A 26,605-nucleotide genomic window follows, 5' to 3' on the forward strand; every position below is an offset into this window, starting at 1 on the left:
TATTTGGAATCAAGGATTCAGAGACCCCCAAACAATGATGAACGCCCATTGACTGTACGAGAGAACTGGACTGAGCCAGTGTGATGTCACCCACAGAAAGCAGCTTACTACCGCCTCCAATGAAATGAAGCCGCCATTTTCCCCAATTCAGACGCCGCCGTCAGTAAACAGTTATTGGTCAGTGTCGACGTTTCTATGGCAACCACTCTCACCTTGTTAGAAGTCTACACCTCTGCCTCTGAAAGTGGACTCAGGAGAATCTGTCAAAGGTTTCAAACAGACTGCTTTGAAGCGGGCACCACATGGTTTAATGAGGCATCAACACCAGAGGGGGAGGGGCCACTCAGTCCATTTCTCATATACAGTCAATGCAAACATCTGATATGGAGCACCAAGTAGTGAGTAGTGAAGGAATTCAGACGTGATGCTAGTTTCCAACCAGTTGACCTGTAACTTGCATTTTAGCTTAATTATAACTTAAAAACCTTCTAGTGTGTTTAAAACATCAAATGTATTCATCATACACCTTTGTGTTTGACTTTCTATTTCTCCTTTGTCTTTCTAGGATTTATGAACGTGACCCATTAAACCTGGAGTGAGATAATCAACAATAAAGCAGGTATCATTCCAAAATCATTTGCTCCAACTTTTAAAGCATGAATCTGGTGGATGAAAGCGCTTTTTACTTCACAGCTTTTGTACAACATTGCATCCAACGCTCACCTCATTCTCTTTGTAGAAAATTAGGATTACATGAGCAAGAATGACAATGACATTTTCTATAAATGAGCTACTTTACTCATTAGTTTCATCTTTAATATTGTTTGGGGTCAAATGTTAATATTGCTGCTTATTGAATCTATTGGTAATGTAATGCAGAGTTCTACAGCTGCAGCCTGGACGGTTCATTCTTTCCTTCACACTGCAGTCCTCTCCTCTGTACAGCCTCCAGAACCAGAACCATCAGGAACGTCTCGGTTCCTCTCGTGTTCTCCGTCTGCTTTTCTAAAAGACAACAATTCACCATCACTATAAAATACTTCAGGTCCTGTATTTGCCGTGCAGGTTGTGTGTTCAGTACCGTGGCGTGGAAGCAGGTGACGAGGATCATCGCCATCAAAGCCACCGAGACGACAACCCAACGGATCATCAAACCCACCACAGAGACTGAAACAGAGGATTTCTGCTGAGTCATGTTGGACATTTGATTCTTCAGGAATTGGAACTTTTTCTTGGAAAAATAATCCTAATGTTTTTATTAATCTCCCAATGGCCTGTGTGCATCTATGGGGACTAAACGTTTCTTATATCAAACAAAACCTGGGTGTCTGGAGTGATCATAGTGTTTGTCAAACGAAATGAAAAAAGGAGAATTTGTTGGTATCTGAACCCACAACTTCCTGTTCACTATCAAAATAAAGTTCTTAGGCCCAGTCAATCTATTTTCTGAAGGTCTACCTGGCTGGTTTTCATCTTTCCGGACACACTTGGTGCTGATCTGGATCAGTAAATTCCAGAATTACAGAGTGTTGCAGCAAAATGGGACATGATCAGTAAAATAATGACGTTGGTGTTTGGTTTTACCTGAACAGATTATTTCAAGAGTAGATTGGCTTTGATCATCCCAACGCATAATATTACAGTCTTCCAGTGATGGGCCACACGGAGGCTGGATCCACCACACTGATCTGTTCAGGAAGTTGTCTTTGCTTCTAGTAGACAGAGCAGAACCACAACCCAGCTGAGCGCACACTGCAGAGGCGGAGTCCCGGCTCCAGTTAGAAGCAGCTACTGGTCCCCATTCTCCACCGTAAAACATCTCCAGTGTTCCAGCACAGTGACTGACGTCTCCCTCCAGGCGGATGATTCCTTCATGTAGACACAAACAGATACGTTATTGATAAATGATTACAGCTGATACCAGTTTAAAGCTGTGGCTCCTCCTCCACCTGTACAGGTGAGGTCAACAACTTTGTCCGATGAGAAGCTTCTCTCTAGTCTGGCGTGGTTGCAGTCCAGGAGAGAAGACTCATGACCTTCACAGAGAAACTCTTTGTTCCACTTTGGAGCCTCTGCTTCTCCATAGAGCGCCCCCTGGAGGACTGAAGGAGCCCCACAGCCCAGCTCCCTACAGACCACCTCTGCATCCAGCAGGTCAAAGTCATCTTCACACACGGAGGACCACGAGTTGTTGGACTTCACCTCCAGCCTGCCTGAACACCGACTGGATCCGTTCTCCAGCCTGACAGAGTCTGTGGATCCAGAAGAGAAGACCAAGTTTAGAACGGTTCACAATGAGGAATATTTCAATTCTCTGGACTCAAACATCTCAGGTTACTAAAAAAACGACTTAAGATCGACTCAATGACGCATCACAAACTGACAGTGAGACGTACATACAGTCGGCATCAGAAGGTTAGTTACCTAAGCAGGTGATTTCCAACGTCTGGCTGCCCATTGCATTATCATACACACATCTCTCAGGATTATATGCATGAAAGCAGTCAGAACTAATCTGGAAAACTGGCTTTTCTCTGGGAAGTTGCTTAATTGTCGATGAAACGTAAGATCCACACTTCAGATTCTTGCACACAGATGCTGATGTTGTAAATGCCTGGTCATCAACAGCTCTCCATTCTCTTCTGATTTTCATCTGGAGTTCACCAGAACAACGACTCGATCCTATCAGTCTCACAGTAGAAGGATCTGAAAGAAGCCAAGAAATCAAAGATTGTTTAAGAAACACGGAAACAAAACCAGCTGAAACTTTGACCAATCAGGGACTTGGATTTGGTAATGACCAGTGAGTGAATATGGGTCACATGCCCGGTGCAAACAGAGCTTGAGATGACTGTCAATCAAACTTTTACTGATTGATGTACCTGCACAGGTGTTCTAGACATTTCTATAGTGGCGTAAATGTCACAAAAAGTTCCGTCTGTGCTTATTGATCCATCAGCTCCCAGTGAGATTGAACATGTTACAGAAACACGCCTACAGTCACTAACTGGCAGCTGTACCTGAGCAGGTGAGTCCAACAGCTTTGTCAGGTGGACAGGCTTTTGTTTTCCTCCATGAGCTTCCACAGTCCAGAAGAACAGACTCATGACCTTCACAGAGAAACTCTCTGCTCAATATGGGAGCTTCTGCATAGAGCGCCCCCTGGAGGACTGAAGGAGCCCCACAGCCCAGCTCCCTACAGACCACCTCTGCATCCAGCAGGTCAAAGTCATCTTCACACACGGAGGACCACGAGTTGTTGGACTGCACCTCCAGCCTGCCTGAACACCGACTGGATCCGTTCTCCAGCCTGACAGAGTCTGTGGATCCAGAAGAGAAGACCAAGTTTAGAACGGTTCACAATGAGGAATATTTCAATTTTCTGGACTCAAACATCTCAGGTTACTAAAAAAACGACTTAAGATCGACTCAATGACGCATCACAAACTGACAGTGAGACGTACATACAGTCGGCATCAGAAGGTTTGTTACCTAAGCAGGTGATTTCCATCGTCTGGATGCTAATTGTATCCCCATACACACATTCCTGAATATTTATTTCAAAACCATTAAAGCAGTGAAAACTAATCTGGAAAACTGGCTTTTCTCTTGGAAGTTGTTTAATTGTCGATGAAACGTAGGATCCACACTTCAGGTTCTTGCACACAGATGCTAATGTTGTTTCTGTTCTTTGAAACATCCGGGCATCAACAGCTCTCCATTCTCTTCCGATTTTCACCTGGAGTTCACCAGAACAACGACTCGATCCCATCAGTCTCACAGTATCAGGATCTGAAAGAACCCAAAAAAATCAAAGATTGTTTGAGAAACATGGAAACAAAACCAGGTCAAGATCTAACCTTCAATCTGTAGCAAATGCTGTCTTGCTAGCACACAAGGAAGTGCAAAAACTGCTGCTTTGTCAAAGTGGGAGGAGCTTCCCTCCATGTTGCGGCTGTGGTTAAATTTTTTTTCTTTCCATTTATTCTGTGATTTCTGTATTTTTTTCTGTGGCTGGATCTTTGTGCATGTAAGTGTGTGTGTGTGTGTGTAGGCGCGTGTGTGGGTGTGTAGGTGTGTGTGTGTATGATTATTTTCAGGTGTTGTGCTGTAAAGGGTGTGGATTCCACTTGGACCTCCAGCCTGGGAGAGGTGAGCTTGTTGCAATCAGTCTAAACTGCAGCTTGGCCTTCTTCTCCACCTGTTTTTTTTGTGTTTTTTTTTTTTTTTACTTGTCCTGTCCAACAGCTGGTCAGACAGATGAGAGCTGAGGGCCTCTTGTGTTGGACATATTTTACTTTAACAAGAGGGGTTATTAATCTTCAGACAAAGCAGAGGTATGTCTGAATAAACCCCTTTTGTAATTGAGGCCAAACTTTATTAATTTCAGTCATATTTGAAAATCTTTTGTGTTGAAACGGAAAAGGAAAGAAGGGAAGAAGAGAGAGGGATGTTAGAGAGGGGGGGTAGAACCATGAAGCAGCCTAAAGCAACAACTTTACTGGATGTTTATCATTACAGTAAGGTTCAAGTGTAATACAAATCTCAAAGGGCGGGGCCTGTCCACACACACTCAAATGTTATAAACACACCTGCTAGCTGCAGAAATGTCCACATGTCAACATGCACACAAAACAGAAAGTGTTCACACGCATACCTATGCCTTTAAACCAACTAGTGTGAAATATTTCGGTCATTCAGTCATGCAATCTAGTAGTGCAAAGGTGAACTAACACCTGTGCTCAGGTGAGTGTTTATGTTCTTCTAAAGTGGATGGTGGAATGTGAAGAGAAGGAGGGAGAGCCCAGCCACCCCCACACCAAGACCCCGCCGCATCAGCAGCGGCAGCCAGAACCCCCCAACGCCACACGGAGACATCCGTGCTTCTGAGAAAAAACCTGTTGGAAGTCTGTTTATTAGTTCTGACAGATGCATTGGGGTTATGATATAATACTTTGATCCAATTGATGAATGCTTCTCCAAAACCAAACCTATGGAGGGCAGCAATGAGGAACTTCCAATTCACTCTGTCGAAAGCTTTTTCAGCATCCAGCGATAATACAGTAATTTCCTGGTTTTTAATGGTGGCAAAGTCAATTACATTAACGAGTCTACGGACATTGTCATCCGAGTGTCTGCCTTTGATGAATCCAGTCTGGTCGAAGTGAATTATGTGAGGAGTGACTTTTTCTATTCTCTGTGCTAGTGCTTTGCAGATAATTTTAACATCTGCATTGATTAAATAAATGGGGCGATAGCTTGAAGGACTATTGGGATCTTTGTCTGGTTTTAGGAGGAGAATTATGTTGGCTGAGTTCATGTTAGGTGGCATTGATTGGCTTTCCTTGAAAAAACGTTGGTGCCAGTTGTTCCCAGAATTCTTTATAAAACTCAGCAGGAAAGCCATCAGGTCCTGGTGCTTTACCATTAGGCATAAGTAGTAGGGCTTCATGAAGCTCAGACAACGAAAGCGGTGAGTCTAGGTTTATCATCTGATCTTCAGTTAATCTGGGTAGGTTTATTTTATCTAGAAATGAGTTGATGCTTTGCTCCGACGGATTGATCTGTGAAGTGTATAAGTTTTTATAAAAGTCTTCAAAGGCGGTATTGATTTTGACCAGATCATGAGTGACATCTCCTGTTTCATCAATAATGGCGTGTTGCGTGTGTCCTATGAGAGCCTGTGTGAGGTGTTTGCAGTAAGACGGCGTGTGTGTGCAGGATCGCACGTGCACGCCTGTGTTTGCTCTTGTATTTATGCTCGTTCCGTGCATAAATAAATACTTACCCGGGATGTGTTGCTTTCAGGTGATTTACATATGAGGAGGGGGGAGAGGGGGGGGGACAAAGGAAAGGAAAGAAAAAAAGAGATAGAAGGGAAAACAAAAACAACAACAGAAACATGAGTGGTACTGAGGTAAAGAAAAAGACTTTTCCTGAGATCGAGGTGTGGATTATTGATGATCCGGTTTTCCATTCATTGAAGTAAATTTAGCGGGTTTCTTCTGGGCAGCGCAGATGTTCTCAGCGCGGGTCTGAAAGCCTTCAGCACAGCCAGGGGGTGATCTCCGGGTCCCGGAACAGCCGGCCATCGACGTATAATTTATCAACGGCCACAACCGCTCTAGAACCAGCAGCAAGATGCTTCCTCCTCAGCGGGAACAGGTTCTTTCTTCTACGGAGGATTTCTGCCGGGAACTGGTCATTAACGCTGTAATGCGTGCCTCTCAGTTCCCGTCCGCGGCCCTTCACCAGCTCCTTTTGTTTGAAATGTTCAAACTTAGCAACAATAGGATGCGGGCGCTGGTGGTCGGACCTTCTTCCTCCGAGGCGGTGAACTCTGTGGAAAGAGATCTTCTGCACCTCCACCCTAGGGAGCTTCAGGTGGACCTCCATGAAGGACTTCACCGTGGCCTCGGGGTCTTCTCCCGCCTCCTCTGGAACCCCCGCGACCACTAGATTGTCCCTCATGCTCCTCGACTGAAGATCCAGGAGGGTTTCCTTGATGGAACGGTTCTCCTCAGAGAGTCGAGCGGTGTCGCTGCTCAGGGTTTTGACATTCTCTCTGAGGGCCTGGTTCTCCCCTGCGAGCTCCCGCACCTGCTGCTGGCTGAACTCTAAAGACTCCCGCAGGCCTTGGAACTCTCTATGGAGGATCTCCAGTAGATTAAGGCGGCAATCAAGGCTGGAGAGCTTTTTGTCAATCGAATCCAGGATGTCGCTCAAGCCGCTGCCTGGAGAGGAGGCAGCCCTGGGAGAGTCCTCAGGCCGTTCACGCTTGGCGGAGGGGGTGGTGGTGGCGGTTTTGGGTTTCACCATGACGCAGGTATAGTAACACTCGTCAATGAATTTCTCCAGGTCCTCCAGGCTGACAAATGTTTAATAATTTTAAATGGTTATGTTAGTTTGCTGGACTTATTTTAATACGGTGGAATAATGAAACAAGATCGAAAATGTTTGTTCAAATGCTTACGCCCCGGCAAGTTGACTCACCACACTCGCCTCGCTGAGTGTGGTGAGCTGATACTACAGCATCAGCGCCACCAATAGGATCCACCTGTTTTGTTTTGCTGTTTTGCACTTTGCAATTCTTTGTGGTTTTGTGTTTAGGCCCACTCTGTAGTTTTGTTTAGTCCAGTTTTGTTTAAGTGAAGCTGTAGGGGTGAACTGCCATTTTTCTTTAGTACTCCTTTTCTCCTGTTTATATTAGTCCAGAGGTTAGTGTTTGTCTTTGTTTTCTCTTTTCTTTTAACCCTCGTTCTATTCTATGGGGTTCAGATGACCCCACCCATACGTTGACGTGTTCTTCCTACCATGACAAAGGTGGATAAAGGTGGAGAGGATTTCATGTAATCCATGGACACCAGTGAAGATCACAAATCATTGAAGAAAAAAGGTTCAGAGCACTGTCTAGTGGGTCCAGATGACCCCATTTCCAATGTTAACGTGCCTCCAAGGCACGTGAACATTAGGAGTGGGGTCATGTAGACCCCACAAGATAGCACAAGGGTTAGTACTGGTAATAAAACAGATTTGAGTTGGGTGGGGTTTTTTTTGTTATTTTGATCTATTTTGGGCTGCACAGTGGCGCAGTGGTTAGCGCTCTTGCCTCACAGCAAGAAGGCCTCCGGTTCAAGTCCCGAAAAGACCTGAAAAACACTACATCAATGGGGGGCCTTTCTGTGTCGAGTTTGCATGTTCTCCCCGTGTATGGGTGGGTTCTCTCTGGGATCTCCGGCTTCCTCCCACCATCCAAAAACATGCCTCATAGTTTCATTGGCAACTCTAAATTGACCATTGCTAGGGTTATGTAATTATCATTTGCTTACACGCTATTATCACCATGATATGTTTGTTTCAGTTCTTTCTTTCAGTAAGAAAACAATGACCTGAAAAGTTCCGATTATACAAGAATATGATGTTCCTGTACTGCTTGATTGAATGACCCACTTTTATGTTATCAACAACTGCCACCAATAAAACCAGACTGGATACACTTGGAAGGCAGAACTCCTCTGTGACAGTTCATGCTGTCACAGACCGATTCTCCTTCTGCAGAAGTCTAGCAAAAGTTCTCATCTCCTGTGTGGTTCTTCTCTTTATTAAGGAAAAAGTCAGAACCCTGAAATCTTGGTGCCGTGACCCGGATCTCAACATACCCACCGGTGGTGGACTGAGGACAACGCGCTGAAGCCGTGCGCACGCCCGGACAACATAGGCAGTCCGGAAGAAAGTCCCAGGAGGTGAATTCTTCGCCAGGCCAGCGTCATAGGTCTAACCCTCATTTACCAGCGGTGGCTTGACGAGATCCGACCGGAAGTGACGAACCACAGGACTGAGTGAGTTTTGCATACGATCACAGTGTTGAGAATAAAATAGCAGAAAAGGTTTCTGGCTAAAAGGGTAACCAGTCCCAGCATGCAAATGTAAAAAAGAAGGAGAGGTATTTTAGAGACCCTCTCTGGAGTACTCCTGTAAAAAGGCAGTACAGATGGCAGGGAACATTAAAAAATAAAAATAAAATAAAAAAAATTAAAAATTAAAAATATATAAAATTATATTACTATATAGACACACATATAAATTTATATATTTTCGCATAGATATCAAAGTGACCTTGGTGTTGGAGATTCGAGCTAGTTCGATCTCCCTGGACCAGGAATTCGGGACATAGCGTGCCATACCTCCTGGTTGGCCAGGGTCACCAAAGTAATCTCGCGTTTTGTGCATCTTTTCAATAACCTCAAAAGTGTGGACTGCAGAAAATTAAAATTGATTTGTGTTTAAATTCACCGCCCTACAGTTGTGACTATGGGTAGTAACATGAGTAAATCCCCTAACGGGGCTCCTTACAGGGGGACGAAAAATATATGGTGCAAAAAGACCCAAAACAGCCTACAACATATGTTAAAATAAAAGATAAAGTATGGTGTGAAAGGACAGCTGAATATAGAAGAATAGAAAGAAGAGTAGAGTGAGATAATGCAGCTGCGTGTGCCTGAGTGAAGCTCTGTTGTCGCAGTAGGCGTGCATGTGTGTGTGTGTGTGTGTGTGTGTGTGTGTGTGTGTGTGTGTGTGTGTGTGTGTGTGTGTGTGTGTGTGTGTGTGTGTGTGTCTGTGTGTGACCATGAGAGAGAGAGAAAAGAGGAATAGGAAAAAATAAAGAAACATGACTAGTCTTGCATTAAAGGATTCGTTTCAGTGAAATGGTTTATTTTGCTTTCAAGTGTTAATATACCATTAGTTTTGGGTTGTGTATTTTATGCTTTTCTTTTAGTTTGGAGAGAACTGTTAAAAGTAATTTTATGTGTTAGCCTGTGCTTTGTCTGTGTTTTAACAAACCAGTTGTGGTTTGGTGTGCGAATGGTGTTTTTGTTGGACAGGCTTTTAAACTGTAATTCTGACATTAAAATATTAATTTGAGAGAACCTTTGTAGCTCAGAAACAAAACAGAAGACAAAACAGAAGTCTTGGTTATCGGTTCTGAAGCAGAGAGAGAGATAAGGTTTTTTTATCCATGAACCAACCGTACTGTATGTGATAGTAAGGAACCTTGGTTTGATCTTAGATGCTGACTTTAGCTTTGACCAGTGCTGAAATCTTATTTCATGCTTTTATCACATAAAAAAACAAATTTCTGTAATGACCTCCTTTCTGGCGTAAAGAAAACCCCTCTTATCACATGCAGCTAGTCCAGAACACTGCACACCTGTAAACAAGAACCAGGAAGAGGGAGCACATTACACCAAGCTTAGAATAACCGCACTGGCTTCTGTCAGCTCAATTTTAGGATTTTTAAGATAGTTTTTAAGAGTGTTCATGTTCTTGGTCCTTTTACTTCAGACTTGCTTTTAGCGTTTGAACCTCCCAGAGCCCTGCTGAAGATCAGAACTAAAATCCATGAATAGGCTTCGTTTAGATACTGCATGCCTCGTCTGTGGAACAGGCTGCCTGAAGATGTGAGGGCCTCACCCACTGTTGAGGTTTTGAAAAAAAAATAAAACATTAAATGTTATATTATAATTTATCAGATATTTACAGTATTTGTTTAATGCTAATGTTGCACTTTTTACGTCTTACCTGTGTGAGAGTGAATGAGTGTGTGATTGTGGATATTCTACCCTGCGACAGACTGGCGACCTGTCTAGGTTGTCCCTTGCCATTGCCCACAAGTGGCCGGGATAGGCTCCAGCAGCCCCGTGACCCCGAAAGGGAAAAACGGTTAAGAAAATGAATGAATGAATGAAATTTTGGTCTTGGTTCACCCTGAAGTGCTTTACTTTAAGTTGTTATTGGTTGGTTGTTATCCATTTGTGAAAAATTGTGTTATATTTGTACTGAGACAATCATTTGGTGCTTGTTATTAATTTGAAACAGGCATAAACTGACTTTATTTATTTATTTATTTATTTATTTATTTTTTTTTAACTTGTCCTGTCCAACAGCTGGGCAGTCAGATGAGAGCTGAGGGCCTCTTGGGTTGGACATATTTTACTTTAACAAGAGGGGTTATTAATCTTCAGACAAACCAAAGGTATGTCTGAATAAACCCCTTTTGTAATTGAGACCAAACTTGATTAATTTCAAACATGTCTGAAAATCTTTGGTGTTGGACCGGACGGAAAAGGAAAGAGGGGAAGAAGAGAGAGGGACGTTAGAGAGAGGGGGGGTAGGGGGTGATAATAGGAGGGGAAGGGGGATAAGACCATGAAGCAGCATAGAGCAGACAGGTTTACTGGTTGTTAATCATTATGGTAAGGTTTAAATGTAAAAAAATAAAAAATAAAAAAAAGGGCGGAGCCTGTCCACACACACACTCAAATGTTATAAACACACCTGTTAGTTGCAAAAATGTCCACCTGTCGACATGTACACAAAACAGATAGTGTTCACACGCATACTTATGCCTTAAAACCAACTAGTGTGAAATATTTCAGTCATTCAGTCTGTTGAGCTAACACCTGTGCTCAGGTGAGTGTTTATGTTCTTCTAAAATGGATGGTGGAACGTGAAAAGAAGGAGGGAGAGTGCCCAGCCATCCCCACCCCAAGACCCCCACCGCACCAGCAGCGGCAGCCGGAATCCCCCCAACGCCACACGGGAACCGGCAGGGAACAACCGCCGCCCGGGCGACCAAGCCCGCCACCCAGGCCGGGGCCAGCAGGGCCGCCGCAAGGCCCCCAGAGCCAGAGAGCAGGGAGGGACGGAGGGAAAGAGGGCGCCGCCCCAGCCCAACCAGGAGAGCAGCCCCCCCGCCGCGCCGGGAGAACCCAACGCAGGGCCCCACCGGAGAAGGACGCCCACAGCCCCAGACGAGCACCCCACCACCACCCAGGAGTTCCGGGCATCCCCCCGCCCCAACCCCAGGTACGAGCCAGGACCCCCCAAGGGAGACCCACTCCGCACTCCAGGCAGCCATCCGCCAGGCCGACGGTTGGTCCAGGGAGGAGCGAGGCAGGGGCCCGCCGCCCCCGCCCAGGAGGGGGGAACCCCGGGGAAAAAAGAGGGCCCACAAGGGGTGTTGTAAATATGGCCCGACCAGGCTCGGCCACAGTTGGAAATTTGGCGGGGCCCAGCACTCAGGAGCAAGGACCAGAACCCACCCCCCAGGGACACGAACACCCCCGGCTCAGATGTAATGTGAACCCCCCCACCGCGCGGAGAGAGCACCGCCGGGCCCAGGAAGCCGGCACCCCGGGGACACAGCCGCCGTTGCAAAGGGGCCCGTACCCCCCACCAGGGAAGAGGCAGGGGACAGATGGTCCTAGGTCCCACCTTCCTTGCAAAATGTGTGTGCGTGTATGTGTGTTTGAGAGAGTGTGTCTGTGCATGTGTGTGTTTATGTTGGGATGTATATATTGAGGGGGGAGGGGTGTGTGTACTAAGGGGGTTGCGGTTAAAATTGGCGGGTAGGGCACTAAGGGGACATCTCCTGATTACTCACAGTGACGTCCCCTCACCCTCCCCACCAAGGGGCCCTAAATGTCTAAGGTGCGGTTAAAATTGGCGGGTAGGGTGCTAGGAGGACATCCGCTGCTTGCTGGCAGTGATGTCCAAGCACCCCCCCTACCAAGGGCCCTACATGTCTAAGGTGCAAATAAAACCGAAAGAGGGGGGGCCCACTCCATACGGCAACCACAGGAGGGGGGCCACTGCCTAGTAACCCCCCCCCCCCCCCCCCAAGGCTCATCGCAGGCTAAGCCCCCCACCCCCTCACCCTATTATGAGGTTATATGAGGAAGGGGGTAAGTTGGGGACAGATGATAGACTGTCCCCCAGTGGTCAAACAGCCGTCCCCCGCCCCCCCCCCCAGCAAGGGGGCCAGGCCCACCCAGCCCCGGGGCCCCACCCCCGGAGGCGCAGACACCCCAGGCCCAGCACCACCACCACCCCCACACAGAGAGAGGGGAGCCAGAAAGCGCCGCCCCCCCCCCCCCCCCGGAGCAAGCCCAGGCCCCCACCCCCAAACGCCGGCCCTAGAAGAGCTCTGGTCAGGCCTCGACGGGACCGAGGCAGCCAACCGGCCGGGGAAACCGCCGATGGCCTCAGCGGAGACCCCGACCCGTCAACCCCCCCTGCCCCGTACCAATAGTGCCCCCCCCTCCCCCAGAATGCCCCCCCACAGGACAGGGCCGACAAGACCCCCACCCCACCCAACCCCCAGACCCTGCAGCCGAAGCGGATGACACCCAGAGCGACCGGGGGCCCCAAGAGGGTTGTCCCGTCCCGCCCCAGAGCCAGGGAAGGGCCGATCCCAGTCCCAGGTGTAGACGGGAAGCCCATCCAGCGCCGCTGGGCCCCCCCCCCCCCCGGGCAGCGCCCCCCGCCAACCCCCCCCCCAGCACAGGCAAAGGGACCACCCCCCCAAACCAAGCCAGACCACCACCCCACCCCCCCACCACGCACCCCCACACCCAAGCCCAGAGGACTACGCAGCGCCCCAGCCCGCCCCACCCAGGCGCCGGACCCGACCCCCCGACCAACGGAGCCCCCACCACCCCCGGCCAGGCACCGGAGGCCCCGACCCCCACCCCGGCCCACGGCAGAAGGGCAAGGAGCAGCGACGACCATGCCCCCCCCCACCCCCTAAGTCACGGAGTTAGCTACGGGAGACCAGAGAGACCGAATTCTTTCAAAGTTACTTGAACTTTGGGCTGACATTTTTTCCAAGCTGATATGATCAAGCAGCAGATTTCTGTGTTGAGTTATATTTATATTTTTTTTGCTTTTCCAATTTATTAAAATAGTTTTTTTAGCAATGCAAAGAGTTATGAAAATGATAGAGCCTAATCCTCCTTCTTCATCGATGGCACTCATGTCACCAAGCACACAAAGTGACGGTGAAGCTGTGATTGAAACCTTAAGCCAGATTGATAGATCGGCACATACCTGCTGCCAGAGAGCCTGGACAGGCGTGCAGAACCATAGTGCATGCATGTAATTGTCGGGTAGATTACTGTCACAGTGCTGACAAATGTCTGAGTTACTGAGACCCATCTTGAACATCCTCTGTCCAGTGTAGTAAATTCTGTGAAGAGTTTTGAAATGGATTAGCTGCAGATTTGGACTTTTTGTCATTTTAAAGGTGTTTAGACAAAGTTCTGACCAAAAACTTTCATCTGTGCTGATGCTCAAATCCGTATCCCATTTTGTTGTCGGAAGTGAAATATTGTTATCTAAATTACATAAAAGTTTGTATATTTTGGAGAGAGTTTTATTCATTGAGAAATTGATCAGAGTGGTAACTACATCTGGTAGCTTTAAATCGTTGTCTCTGTATTTAAACTTTTTAGTAATAATTGATTTAAGTTGCTGATATTCCAAGAAGTTATATATTCCATGTTTGTCTTGAAGTTCCTGGGGAGTTATGAATCTTCTATCAATAATTATGTGCTCTAGTTGTTTTATGCCCCCTGCTTGCCAAGCTGGGAAGTGGATTATTTTTTTGTTTATGAGGATGTCTGGGTTGTTCCAGATGGGTGTCATTTTGCACGGTTGAATTGATGATTTTGATATTTTGAGAAATTCCCACCAGGCTGTTAAAGTGGCATTTATATTAATAAACTGACTTTTATGTTATGCCCCTCTAGGTACCCCTACACCACAAAAGGGGCGTAACACTCCACCCGTCCACTTCCCTAAAGCTCCGTTCACATGAGCCTCAGTAACGCGTTTAAGCAGCCACTTCCAATGAAAAGTCAATGTAAACGTGCATTTAGGGCTTCTGGTTCAAAACTCTCACATTCACGCTTAGCTATGCAAGTTTCTATGACCGTTTTTAGGCTCCATGAACAAAACACGTGACCTTTGAACTTATGTTGAAACCAGCTGAAACTTTGACCAATCAGAGACGTGGATTTGGTAATGACCAGTGAGTGAATATGGGTCACATGCCCGGTGCAAACAGAGCTTGAGATGACTGTCAATCAAACATTTACTGATTGATGGACCTGCACAGGTGTTCTAGACATTTCTATAGTGGCGTAAATGTCACAAAAAGTTCCGTCTGTGCTTATTGATCCATCAGCTCCCAATGAGATTGAACATGTCACAGAAACATGCCTACATTCACTAACTGGCAGCTGTACCTGAGCAGGTGAGTCCAACAGCTTTGTCAGGTGGACAGGCTTTTGTTTTCCTCCATGAGCTTCCACAGTCCAGAAGAACAGACTCATGACCTTCACAGAGAAACTCTCTGGTCAAAAACGGAGCTTCTGCTTCTCCATAGAGCGCCCCCTGGAGGACTGAAGGAGCCCCACAGCCCAGCTCCCTACAGACCACCTCTGCATCCAGCAGGTCAAAGTCATCTTCACACACGGAGGACCACGAGTTGTTGGACTTCACCTCCAGCCTGCCTGAACACCGACTGGATCCGTTCTCCAGCCTGACAGAGTCTGTGGATCCAGAAGAGAAGACCAAGTTTAGAACAGTTCACAATGGGGAATATTTCAATTCTCTGGTCTCAAACATCTCAGGTTACTAAAAAAACGACTTAAGATCGACTCAATGATGCATCACAGACTGACAGTGAGACGTACATACAGTCAGAATCAGAAGGTTTGTTACCGGAGCAGGTGATTTCCAATGTCTCTATGGTCTCTGTATCGTCATACACACATTCCTCTAAATTTAGTTGAAATTCATACGAGCAGGTATAATGAATATGGAAAACTGGCTTTTCTGTTGGAAGTATTTTAACTGTCCATGAAATGTAGGATCCACACTTCAGCTTCTTGCACACAGATGCTAATGTTGTCTGTGTTGCTGGAAATGCCCGGGCATCAAAAGCTCTCCATTCTTCTCCACTTTTCACGTGGAGTTCACCAGAGCAACGACTCGATCCCATCAGTCTCACGGTATCAGGATCTGAAAGAACCCAAGAAATCAAAGATTGTCTGAGAAACATGGAAACAAAACCAGGTCAAGATCTGACCTTCAATCAAATCAAATTCAAATTTTATTTGTCACACACAAAATCATACACCGTACAATGTGCAGTGAAATGCTTAGGCGACCGCCCGCGACCTCAAACAAAGAAAGAATATCAATATGAAAATAAATATAAAATATAAAAACATGAAAACAGAATGTCCGAATGAGTGCAAATATGCTCTAAAGTGACATGTGAAAGTGGCTTGTGTGTATAATGTCCATGAGTATGGAACTGCAAAAAAACGGGTCAGTACTGTGTGGTGTACTGATTACTGATTAAGAGACCGTATTGCCTGCGGGAAGAAGCTCCTCCTCAGTCTCTCTGTGTTGGCCTTCAGAGAGCTGAATCGCTTTCCTGACCGCAACAGAGAGAACAGTCCGTTGTCGGGGTGGCTGAGGTCCTTCGTTATCTTCCTGGCCTTGGTCCAGCACCGCCTGCTGTAGATTGAGTGTAGGTCAGGGAGCTCGGTATGAATGATGCGCTCAGCTGAACGCACCACCCTCTGGAGAGCTCGTCTGTCCCGCATGGTGCTGTTCCCGAACCAGGTTGTGATGTTTCCCGTCAGGATGCTCTCTATGGTGCAAGAGTAAAAGTTCCTAAGCACCACAGAGGGCAGTCTAAAGTCTCTCAGGCGTCTAAGGTGGTAGAGACGCTGCCGGGCCTTTTTCACTATGGTGTTGATGTGACAGGACCATGACAGGTCCTGCGTGATGTGGACACCGAGGTATCTGAAGCTGTTCACTCTCTCCACTGGGCTCTTGTCGATGACGGGGGTCTGGTAGTTCCTCTTCTGCTTTGTGGCGAAGTCCACTATCAACTCATTTGTCTTGCTGACATTTAGGAGGAGATTGTTCCTCTCACACCAGTTTTCCAGATGCCCAATCTCCTTCAGGTAGGCCGTCTCATCGTTATCAGTGATCAGGCCCACCACAACGGTGTCGTCAGTTAACTTGATGATGGTGGTGGAGTTGGTGGAGGCCACGCAGTCGTACGTGTACAGTGAGTACAGTAGAGGGCTCAGAACACAACCCTGGGTGGTTCCAGTGCCGAGAGTGATGGAAGCTGAGACATGTCCTCCCATCCTTACTGCCTGTGGTCTGCCAGTTAGGAAATTGCAGATCCACTGACACAGAGATGGGCTGAGTCCCAGGTGCTCCAACTTGGTGGTGAGTGTGGAGGGAATTATGGTGTTAAATGCTGAGCTGTAGTCGACAAAGAGCATTTTAACATAATTTCCCCTTATAGTGTCCAGATGAGTGAGAGAAGTATGGAGTAGATGAGAGATAGCGTCATGCGTTGAGCGGTTCGAACAGTAAGCAAACTGTCGTGGATCCAGTGTGTCAGGTAGTGAGGAGATAATGAAGTCTTTGATCAGTCGCTCAAAGCACTTCATCACTACTGAGGTGAGGGCTACAGGTCGATAGTTGTTGAGGGAAGTAAGATGGGGTTTCTTTGGAACCGGAACAATAACAGACTCCTTAAAGCATGTAGGGATCACCGACTGAGATAAAGAGATGTTGAATATCTCTGTGAACACAGGTACTAGCTGCTCTGTGCAGGCTCTGAGGACTCTACCTGAGATGCCATCTGGACCTGCTGCTTTCCTGGTGTTTACTCTCCTGAAAGCTCTCCTCACGTCATGCTCGGAGATGATAAACGCGTTACTGGTACTGGTAGTGACTTCCTGTCTGCAGCCGTTAGTTCCGCTAGCATTAGCGACGCTAGCATTAGCAACGCTAGCGTCCTTAGCTGCAGCCTCGAAACGAGCATAGAAGGTGTTCAGCTCGTCTGCCAGAGTCCTGTCCGCGTTCGTCACACCGGATGTCGGTGCTCTGTAGTCCGTTATTGTTCTTAGTCCCTGCCACAGGCTCCTGGAGTCACTCTGTTGGAGTTGTGACTCTAGTTTCCTCCCGTAGCGCTTCTTCGCCTCTTTTACTGCCTTCCGGACGTTGTATGACGCAGCCTTATACAGGTCCGTGTCCCTGGACGCGAGTCCCGTGTTGTAGGCAGCGGTGCAAGATCTCAGAGCGTCACGGATGGTTTTATCCACCCACGGCTTCTGATTGGGAAACGTTCTGATCTTCGTTTTCTGTACGGTGTCATCCGCTAGTTTCCCAACAAATCCCACAACCGCTTCCGTAAACACATTGATGTCATCTGAGCTGTTTCGAAACATGTCCCAATCAGCGTCCTCGAGTGCATCCTGTAAGGCGGCCACCGATTGGCCTGTCCAGCGCACAACCTCTCTCTGAACCGGAACTTCCTGTTTGAGCATTTGTTTATATTTTGGCATGAGGAAAATGGCGGCATGGTCAGATTTCCCAAACGGTGGATGAGATTGTGCCTTGTAGCCGTCCATGACTGTTATGTAACAGTGGTCCAGTGTCCTTTTGCCCCTGGTCGGGCAGGTGATGTGCTGATAGAAGTTCGGCGCTGCGCATTTGAGGTTGGCACTGTTAAAGTCCCTTGCCACAATAAGCGCAGCGACCCGGTGTTGAGTCTGGTGCTGTGTGAGTGCCTCATGCAACTCATATAGGGCAGTGTCCGTGTCCGCTTGTGGTGGAATATAAACGGCGCTGATTATGACCGATTTAAACTCCAGAGGAAGATAAAAAGGACGACATTTAATGGTCAATAGTTCCAGGTTGGGTGTGCAGGAGCGTGTAAGAGGAACAACACTTGCGCTGTTGCACCAGCTGCTGCTCACCATTAGACACACTCCACTTCCCCTTGTCTTCCCCGAGTCTCGTGTCCTGTCCATGCGTTGAACCAAGAAAAACTCAGCCGCCTGTATGCCGTGTTCCGGCACCGCTGGATTCAGCCATGTCTCGGTGAAACAGAGGAGATTGCAGTCCCGAATGTCTCTCTCTGGAACTTTACCCTGACCCTGAGGTCGTCAAGCTTGTTCTCCAGTGACTGGACGTTGGCGAGCAGGATGCTAGGCAGAGGTGTGCGGTGTGCACGGGCTCTCAGCCTGTTCCTGACGCCGGCTCGTTTCCGTTGGGGCCGCCACTTCGGGTCGCGTCCTTTGTTCTCCCTCAGGATCTCTCTCGGCCAACTCGGATCCGGAGTTAAAAATGTCGAGACTGTAGCAAATGCTGTCTTGCTAGCACACAAGGAAGTGCCAAAACTGCTGCTTTGTCAAAGTGGGAGGAGCTTCCCTCCACCCGTCCACTTCCCTACAGCTCCGTTCACATCGGCCTCAGTAACGCGTTTAAGCAGCCACTTCCAATGAAAAGTCAATGTAAACGTGCATTTAGGGCTTCTGGTTCAAAACTCTCACATTCACGCTTAGCTATTGTGAAGGAATATGTTTTATTATTATCATTGCTTAAATGTATTTGTGTAAATGTATGTTTAAATGTTAACTCAGATTGACCTTTTCTGAAAACAGTTCTGTGTGTTTGTTCATCTGCTTCTCATCCCAGCTAAGAGGGGGTTTTACGACACACTGTCCTTAGCTGATAAGGAATACTGTTTGAACTTAGGATCCAACAAAATGGGTCATTATACAACACCCCCTAATGAACTTTTCTCTTTGTCTTGAAAATGTTACCTCCTTCTTGTGTTCTTAATAAAAGCAGCACGAGGAGAGGCAGACCTTTGAGAAGAGAAACGTGGTAGACGTTTTCTGTCACTCTTGCTCCTCTCCCTCGTGCATGAGAAACTTGATTCTTGTTGTGGTTTGTTGTTTATAATTGTGTTTTTCTTTAATGTCTAGATGCATTTATCTGACATTCTTTGGTCCATTCGAGCCGGATGACAACATTTCTGCGTCCTTGGGGGAGGACCATGCCGATTGAAGTCTGTGCACAGCCCGTGAGACCAGGTCTCCGGACGTGGTTTGTGGTTTGTTGTTTATAATTGTGTTTTTCTTTAATGTCTAGATGCATTTATCTGACAGCTATCCAAGTTTCTATCACAGTTTTTAGGCTCCATGAGCAAAACGCGTGACCTCTGAACCCACCTTGCAACCAGCTCAAACTATGACCAATCAGAGACTTGGATTTGGTAATGACCAGTGAGTGAATATGGGTCACATGCCCGGTGCAAACAGAGCTTGAGATGACTGTCAATCAAACATTTACTGATTGATGTACCTGCACAGGTGTTCTAGACATTTCTATAGTGGCGTAAATGTCACAAAAAGTTCCGTCTGTGCTTATTGATCCATCAGCTCCCAGTGAGATTGAACATGTTACAGAAACACGCCTACATTCACTAACTGGCAGCTGTACCTGAGCAGGTGAGTCCAACAGCTTTGTCAGGTGGACAGGCTTTTGTTTTCCTCCATGAGCTTCCACAGTCCAGAAGAACAGACTCATGACCTTCACAGAGAAACTCTCTGCTCAATATGGGAGCTTCTGCTTCTCCATAGAGCGCCCCCTGGAGGACTGAAGGAGCCCCACAGCCCAGCTCCCTACAGACCACCTCTGCATCCAGCAGGTCAAAGTCATCTTCACACACGGAGGACCACCAGTTGTTGGACTTCACCTCCAGCCTGCCTGAACACCGACTGGATCCGTCCTCCAGCCTGACAGAGTCTGGAAAGAGATGAAGAGCAGATCAGACACTGATCAGATGATGCTCTCTCTCATGTGGGAACTTTCATTCCATTGACTTTCCTGGATGGAGCTGTACTGTTTCAGTGCTTTATTGTTTTTCTTTACATTTTTTTCTGCTTCCTTAAAGTCACAGAGAGACACACTAATAAACTCACCTGAACAAGTTATGTTCAAATTGTCTCTTGTTTCTCTGGCTGACACCAGAGAACCACAATCCAGTCTCCTGCAAACATCGGCTAGATTCTTCATGTTCATGTCCCATGCTTCACTCCACTCAGATCCCTGGATCCTCTTCTGCAGTCCACCAGCACAGCGACTGTCTGTTCCTACCAACCTGAATTCTTCTGGACCTACTGAGCACAGACACAGTAATACCATGAAGCAGTGGGACTTCAGGACAACCTACAGCAGATTGTGTTGTTGTGGGTTTGTCTCATTGACCTGTTGTGTTTTCAGCCCACAGTCCTGTGGAGAAACCAGAGAGGGAGCGTGAAGAAGATTAGTCAACTTTCTACAACATGTCACGTGTCCACACTGAAATCTACAGCTATCACTGGATGAAGGTGAGAATCTCATGAAGCCTTAGTCACAGATGCTCTAAAGCTGCGTTCACATCACCCTCAGAAACGCGCATTTCAGTGTCCACTTCAGTAAATAGTCTATGTCAGGGGTCCCCAAATCCAGGCCTGGAGGGCCAGTGTCCTACATGTTTTCAACCAACCTGCCATTGAAGCTCCTTATTGGCTAAACATACCTGATCTAGGTAACCATCAGCAAATAAGGCAGGATTCCTGGAAAAGAAACAGGACACCGGCCCTCGAGACATGGATTTGGAGACCCCTGGTCTATGTCAATGCAGGTTTCAGGTATCTGCTCTCAAAACTGCTTGTCAGAAGTCAGAACTCTGTCTCCTCCTCTGGTCACCGACTGGAACAGTCTCCAGAGAACTGCAAGCACTTCATCTCCCAGCACCCCCAGCGTGAACTTCCTGGATGCCACACACCTGACTCTCATTCAGTCAATCAACCAAAGTCCACTTCAGCAAGTGCAAAACACGACACGATGCAGGAATAAGAAATGTTGGACATGGGTTTATTTGTATGTATGCATGGACATATGCATGCACACGAGAGTGTATTGTGTATGTGTTGACATGTATGTGTGCTAACATGTTTGTAATACTTATATGTGTTTGGATGAGTGATAGGCCACGCCCTTTAGGAAAACATTTAATTGTTATAGTTATAGGGGTTTATATAAATATGTTCCTGATGGATCTGAGGCTCCTGATTGTGACAGTAGCATCTGTCCAACATAGACAGACACACACACACACTCACATTCACACTCAGTCATGAAATGAGGATGTCAGAGTTCCTGCAGAAACACATGTGAACCACCAGAGGGCAGAAAAGTCTGAGTGTCGACTCCTGCTGAGTGGTTCTTAGAGATCGTGCCGTCACTTTTACTGGAAACTTAAAGTTATCATTTACAGCTTTTGCTTCACTTTAGTTCAATCCACAATTAAAGTGTTTACTGATTTACATGGGGGTTGCATGGTGGTGTAGTGGGAAGCACTCTAACCTCCCAAATGGTTCAAATCCCAGGGGGGAGTATTTGCATGTTCTACTTGTGCATGTGTGGGTTTTCTCCCGTTTCCTCCCCCAGTCCAAAAACACGCTTCATAGGTTCATTGATCACAGCTTGTCCATTAGGTGTGAATGTGTGGTTGTGTGGCGCTGTAACAGACTGGTGACCTGACCCCACGTTCACTAGATAGAATAGGCTCCAGCAACCCCGGTAACCCAACTAAGATTCAGCAGCTTAAGAGGACGGAAGATTTCACTTGTAAATATTTTCATCCCACTTTTCTACCTCGCTCTAAGGCCCAGTGCTCTTTCCAGTCACATTCACTCACTGATGGCGGCTCAGCGGCCAAACACTGGCGCCAATCTGTGACCACAAGACGATGCTGAAGTTGGCTTCTGATTCACAGCTTCTGCTTCGTGAGGCACTAAAGGAACATTCTGCTGCATTTTTCACACTAAGATCACCTAAAACCAGGTCCTGATCAAAAACCACAGGACCTGGACTGCTCTAACATGGATTAAATTATGCATTAGATACGTTGGCCGACAGGTCCAGTCAGAGGTCTACCGCTCTACCACTGCACCACAGCCGTCCCATATGATTTATGGAAGAATACTTTTTTTAAATATTCATCTCTGTTCAAACTTTGGTGCCATCAAGCAGAATTTACCTGCAGCCGTTTTCAATTGATGCTCCTCTTAATTTTCTCTCTTCTGGGAGCTTCTGCTTCTCCATAGAGCGCCCCCTGGAGGACTGAAGGAGCCCCACAGCCCAGCTCCCTACAGACCACCTCTGTATCCAGCAGGTCAAAGTCATCTTCACACACGGAGGACCACCAGTTGTTGGACTTCACCTCCAGCCTGCCTGAACACCGACTGGATCTGTTCTCCAGCCTGACAGAGTCTGGAAAGAGATGAAGAGCAGATCAGACATTGATCAGATGATGGTCTCTCTCATGTGGGGTCTGTGGGAACTTTCATTCCATTGACTTTCCTGGATGGAACTGAAGTGTTTCAGTGTTTTATTGTCTTCTTTACATTTTTCTCTTCTTCCTTAAAGTCACAGAGAGACACACTAATAAACTCACCTGAACAAGTTATGTTCAAATTGTCTCTTGTTTCTCTGACTGACACCAGAGAACCACAATCCAGTCTTCTGCAAACATTGGCTAGAATCTTCATGTCTATGTCCCATACTTCACTCCACTCAGATCCCTGGATCCTCCTCTGCAGTCCACCAGTACAGCGACTGTCTGTTCCTACCAACCTGAATTCTTCTGGACCTACTGAGCACAGACACAGTAATGCCATGAAGCATTGGGACTTCAGCACAACCTACAGCAGATTGTGTTGTTGTGGGTTTGTCTCATTGACCTGTTGTGTGTTCAGCCCACAGTCCTGTGGAGAAACCAGAGAGGGAGCGTGAAGAAGATTAGTCAACTTTCTACAACATGTCACGTGTCCACACTGAAATCTACAGCTATCACTGAATGAAGGTGAGACTCTCATGAAGCCTTAGTCACAGATGCTCTAAAGCTGCGTTCACATCACCCTCAGAAAGACGCGTTTCAGTGTCCACTTCTAGTAAATATTCTATGTCAGGGGTCCCCATATCCAGGCCTGTTATTTTTGGCGGTTGTTTTGAAGCTCCTCATTGGCTAAACTCACCTGATCCAAATAACCAGCAGCAGATAAGGCAGGATTTCTGGAAAAGAAGCAGGACAACGGTCCTCCAGACCTAGATTTGGAGACCCCTGGTCTATGTCAATGCAGGTTTCAGGCATCTGAACTCAAAACTCCTTGGCCGCCTTTACACTGCATGGTTCAAGTGACCCAATTCCGATTTTTTCCTCTCACGTGGCACAGATCTATGGAAGCAATTCTGTAGCATAAATAAAAATAAAAGTCAAAACCAGAAATGCTTTTTCATTTTCAAAATGAAGCTGCATTTTTTGACTCAAAAATAAAATGAAAAAGCAATCCACCAAAATGCTTTTTCATTTCCTTCCTCAACACAGCTTATTCTGTCACTTAATTAAAATTAAAATGAAAATAGTATTTGACATTTCATTTTCAAAAAGGTCCATGGTAAATGTGTACCGACGCACCGCGGACAAGCTTTTTTCTTCGGACCTCCAGCTGCCTTCGCATAGCGGAGCGCGAAGCTCCCGATGATCGCTGAAGGCGGAAATGAAATGCTGCTGCAATCTGAGAAACCATCATATGAATTTGTGTTTCCAGTGGTGTCCAGAACAAAATAAAGACTGATGTAATTCCCACATATTTACACATTTATTTGCAGCTTTGCGCTGAATTTTCTGCTCAGGAGGAGGACCGCAGAAGGCGGACATGCTGCTATGTAGTCCTGAGAAGCTGTGGAAACTCATCAGAAGTTCACAACCATCACAAAGCCGTCTTCTCTGCCGCTAACACAGTCTGCTCCTGTTGCGTGCGTGTGCGTCAGTCAGCAGCCGGACACACGGAGAAAGCAGTGACGTCATCGCCCCGCCTCCCCTCTGCTAATGCTTTTAACAGGTTTTTAAAGCAACATGAAATATATTGAATAATATAATGGCTAATTTAAAATCTGTGTGCAGGTTTTTCACAATTTCATGATCTTTTTATATATTTATGAGATATTTATTGGTTGATTGTGTATTTGCATGAGGTCATATTTATTTATTGAATTAAATATTTATTTATTTAATTATGAACAGTTTAGGACTCCATACGTCCGCAAACACCTCCTCATTCAAAACTCAGAGAGAGCTGAGCAGCCCTCCCTTTTACTCCCCCATGCATCCCCTCAGGAGCGCCCAAAACAACGCCTCCTCCCGTCGCCGCCTTGCCTGCATGACAACCGCAGTCACAAAAGTCTGAAAGAGGTCCGCGGAAGGCGGAAATACTGCTACGTAGTCCTCAGAACGTCTACGTTTGATAGTTTCAGGATTGTATAGTGTAAATGCAAAAATCAGATACGGGTCACTTTTAAAAGATTATGTAAGCGGGTCTTCAAGAAAATCGGATATAGTCAGGAAATCGGATATGAGCATCAAGACCTGCAGTGTAAATGCGGCCCTTGTCAGAAGGCAGAACTCTGTCTCCCCCTCTGGTCACTGGCTGGAGCAGTCTCCAAAGAACAAGCACTTCATCTCCCAGCACCCCCAGCGTGAACTTCCTGGATGCCACACACCTGACTCTCATTCAGTCAATCAACCAAAGTCTACTTCAGCAAGTGCAAAACACGACACGATGCAGGAATCATAAATGTTTATTTGTATGTATGTATGGACAAATGCATGCGTACAAGAGTGTATTGTGTACGTGTTGACATGTGTGTGTGCTAACATGTTTGTAATACTTGAATGTGTGTGGATGAGTGACAGGCCCCGCCCTTTAGGAAAACATTTAATTGTTATAGTTATAGGGGTTTATATAAATATGTTCCTCGTGGAACTGAGGCTCCTGATTGTAACAGTAGCATCTGTCCAACACACAAACTACACACACACTCACTTTCACACTCAGAGTCATGAACTGAGGATGTCAGAGTTCCTGCAGAAACGCATGTGAACCACCAGAGGGCAGAAAAGTCTGAGTGTCGACTCCTGCTGAGTGGATCTTAGAGACCCTGCCGTCACTTTTACTGGAAACTTAAAGTTATCATTTACAGCTTTTGAGTCACTTTAGTTCAATCCACAATTAAAGTGTTTACTGATTTACATGGGGGTTGCATGGTGGTGTAGTGGGAAGCACTCTAACCTCCCCAATGGTTCAAATCCCAGGGGGGAGTGTTTGCATGTTCTACTTGTACATGTGTGGGTTTTCTCCCGTTTCCTCCCCCAGTCCAAAAACACGCTTCATAGGTTCATTGATCAGAGCTTGTCCATTAGGTGTGAATGTGCCGTTTTCAATTGATGCTCCTCTTAATTTTCTCAGGGTCCCTACCTACTGAGACCAGAATGGTCTCCATGGAAACAACCCCATCCTCAACATGAGGCCCCTCATGAGGAGAACAGCGCGTCATGTGTGACATTCTCCAACTCCAATGCACGGATTCTTCTGCAGTCAGCAGGAATGCAAACAGCCGCCACTGCTTTCTCCCAGATCTAAAAGTCAAAGCCAGTCAGGATGGAAGCAGAGTTTTACCTGAGCTGCAGAGACCCACAAACAGCAGCAGAGCTGGACGCTCCATGTCCTCTCCGTCTGTCCTCCCCTCCCGTGCTCCTCTACTTATCACGCCAGTGCTCTGGCCCCGCCCTCCCAGCCTTTCTGCTCTCACTTTTTTTTCAAACTCTGACAGCCGGTTCTTCACAACATCCCTCAAAGACACTAGTTTGATGATTTTCTGGGTGTTTGTTGCTGCTGAGCATCTATAAGGGTTTGAAGTTCCTGACACTTGGGGCTCAGAACTTTACAATCAAGATCTATCTTTTAGCAGAAGAAACTTCAGGAGTAGAACCAAGATGTGATCAACATCAAAACAAGAGTTTCCTCTGAGGAAGACTCTGGTCACCTTAGAAAGGTGGAGGAAGCTCAGGAGTCTGGAAGGAGCTTGGAGTTGAGCCGTCGCTCCACATCAGAGAAAGGTGGTTTATAGCAAATGAATTCAGCTTCCAAAGAAAAGGAGCAGAGAAAAACGGCCTTCATCTGCTCTGGATTTGTTCATTATGGGATGGCAAGCTAAGAAAACAATAAGAATCATTGAAGTTTTAAAGAATATTGTAATCCTTGTTCTATCCTAGGCACTTTACCATTGGGAGTGGGGTCATCTAGACCCACTAGACAGTGCTCTGAACCTTTTTTCATCAATGATTGATTTCAATGATGTCTATGGATTACATGAAATCTTTCCACCTTCATCCACCTTTGTCATGGTAGGGAGAACACATTAATGTAAGGGTGGGGGGTCATCTAAGATAGCACAAAGGTTAAAAAGGTGGAAAAACTTCCTCATTCTGACTCTTTTCCATGAGGTTCAGAATTTTAACTAAAATAAAAGTCAAACTGCAGAGCAG

At 46.5% G+C, this 26,605-nt stretch overlaps 2 protein-coding genes and 1 long non-coding RNA gene across 4 annotated transcripts; all 3 read right to left on the reverse strand.

Annotated features, from left to right (window-relative positions):
• Positions 1–1,908: 1,908 nt before the first annotated feature.
• Positions 1,909–2,489, reverse strand: LOC110014212 (scavenger receptor cysteine-rich type 1 protein M130-like). Its single transcript, XM_020700983.2, has 2 exons — positions 2,425–2,489; positions 1,909–2,252 (listed from the first exon to the last, which is right to left on the reverse strand). Exons 1-2 carry the CDS (start codon positions 2,456–2,458, stop codon positions 1,909–1,911), a joined length of 378 nt encoding a protein of 125 aa, XP_020556642.2. The 5' UTR covers positions 2,459–2,489.
• Positions 2,490–2,660: 171 nt separating this feature from the next.
• LOC110016278 (deleted in malignant brain tumors 1 protein-like) lies at positions 2,661–20,253 on the reverse strand. Its single transcript, XM_023961817.1, has 6 exons — positions 20,154–20,253; positions 19,672–19,977; positions 14,589–14,894; positions 3,649–3,792; positions 3,104–3,320; positions 2,661–2,706 (listed from the first exon to the last, which is right to left on the reverse strand). The coding sequence occupies exons 1-6, from the start codon at positions 20,251–20,253 to the stop codon at positions 2,661–2,663; spliced, it is 1,119 nt and encodes a 372-aa protein (XP_023817585.1).
• Positions 20,254–22,369: 2,116 nt separating this feature from the next.
• Positions 22,370–23,060, reverse strand: LOC111948481. 2 transcript variants are annotated; one of them, XR_002874495.1, is made up of 3 exons: positions 22,962–23,060; positions 22,676–22,870; positions 22,370–22,491 (listed from the first exon to the last, which is right to left on the reverse strand). It is a non-coding gene; the product is annotated as an uncharacterized LOC111948481 (long non-coding RNA). The 2 variants fall into 2 exon arrangements; XR_002874496.1 differs by having other exon boundaries at positions 22,676–22,873.
• Positions 23,061–26,605: the final 3,545 nt, after the last annotated feature.

The sequence above is a fragment of the Oryzias latipes genome, chromosome 13 (assembly GCF_002234675.1).
Source record: "Oryzias latipes chromosome 13, ASM223467v1".
NCBI classification, from domain to species: Eukaryota; Metazoa; Chordata; class Actinopteri; order Beloniformes; family Adrianichthyidae; genus Oryzias; species Oryzias latipes.

Bases quoted from the DNA above. Each gene is read 5' to 3' on its own strand.
- LOC110014212 (XM_020700983.2), bottom strand. From the start codon at position 2,458: ATGGGCAGCCAGACGTTGGAAATCACCTGCTTAG. The intron at 2,253-2,424 runs GTAACTAACCTT...CTGGATCCACAG, and splicing joins GTTGGAAATCACCTGCTTAG to ACTCTGTCAGGCTGGAGAAC.
- LOC110016278 (XM_023961817.1), bottom strand. From the start codon at position 20,253: ATGAACATGAAGAATCTAGCCGATGTTTGCAGGAGACTGGATTGTGGT. The intron at 3,793-14,588 runs GTACAGCTGCCA...GGGTTCTTTCAG, and splicing joins TGTTGGACTCACCTGCTCAG to ATCCTGATACTGTGAGACTG. The intron at 2,707-3,103 runs GTCTGTTCTTCT...GGCTTCTTTCAG, and splicing joins TTTCTCTGTGAAGGTCATGA to ATCCTTCTACTGTGAGACTG.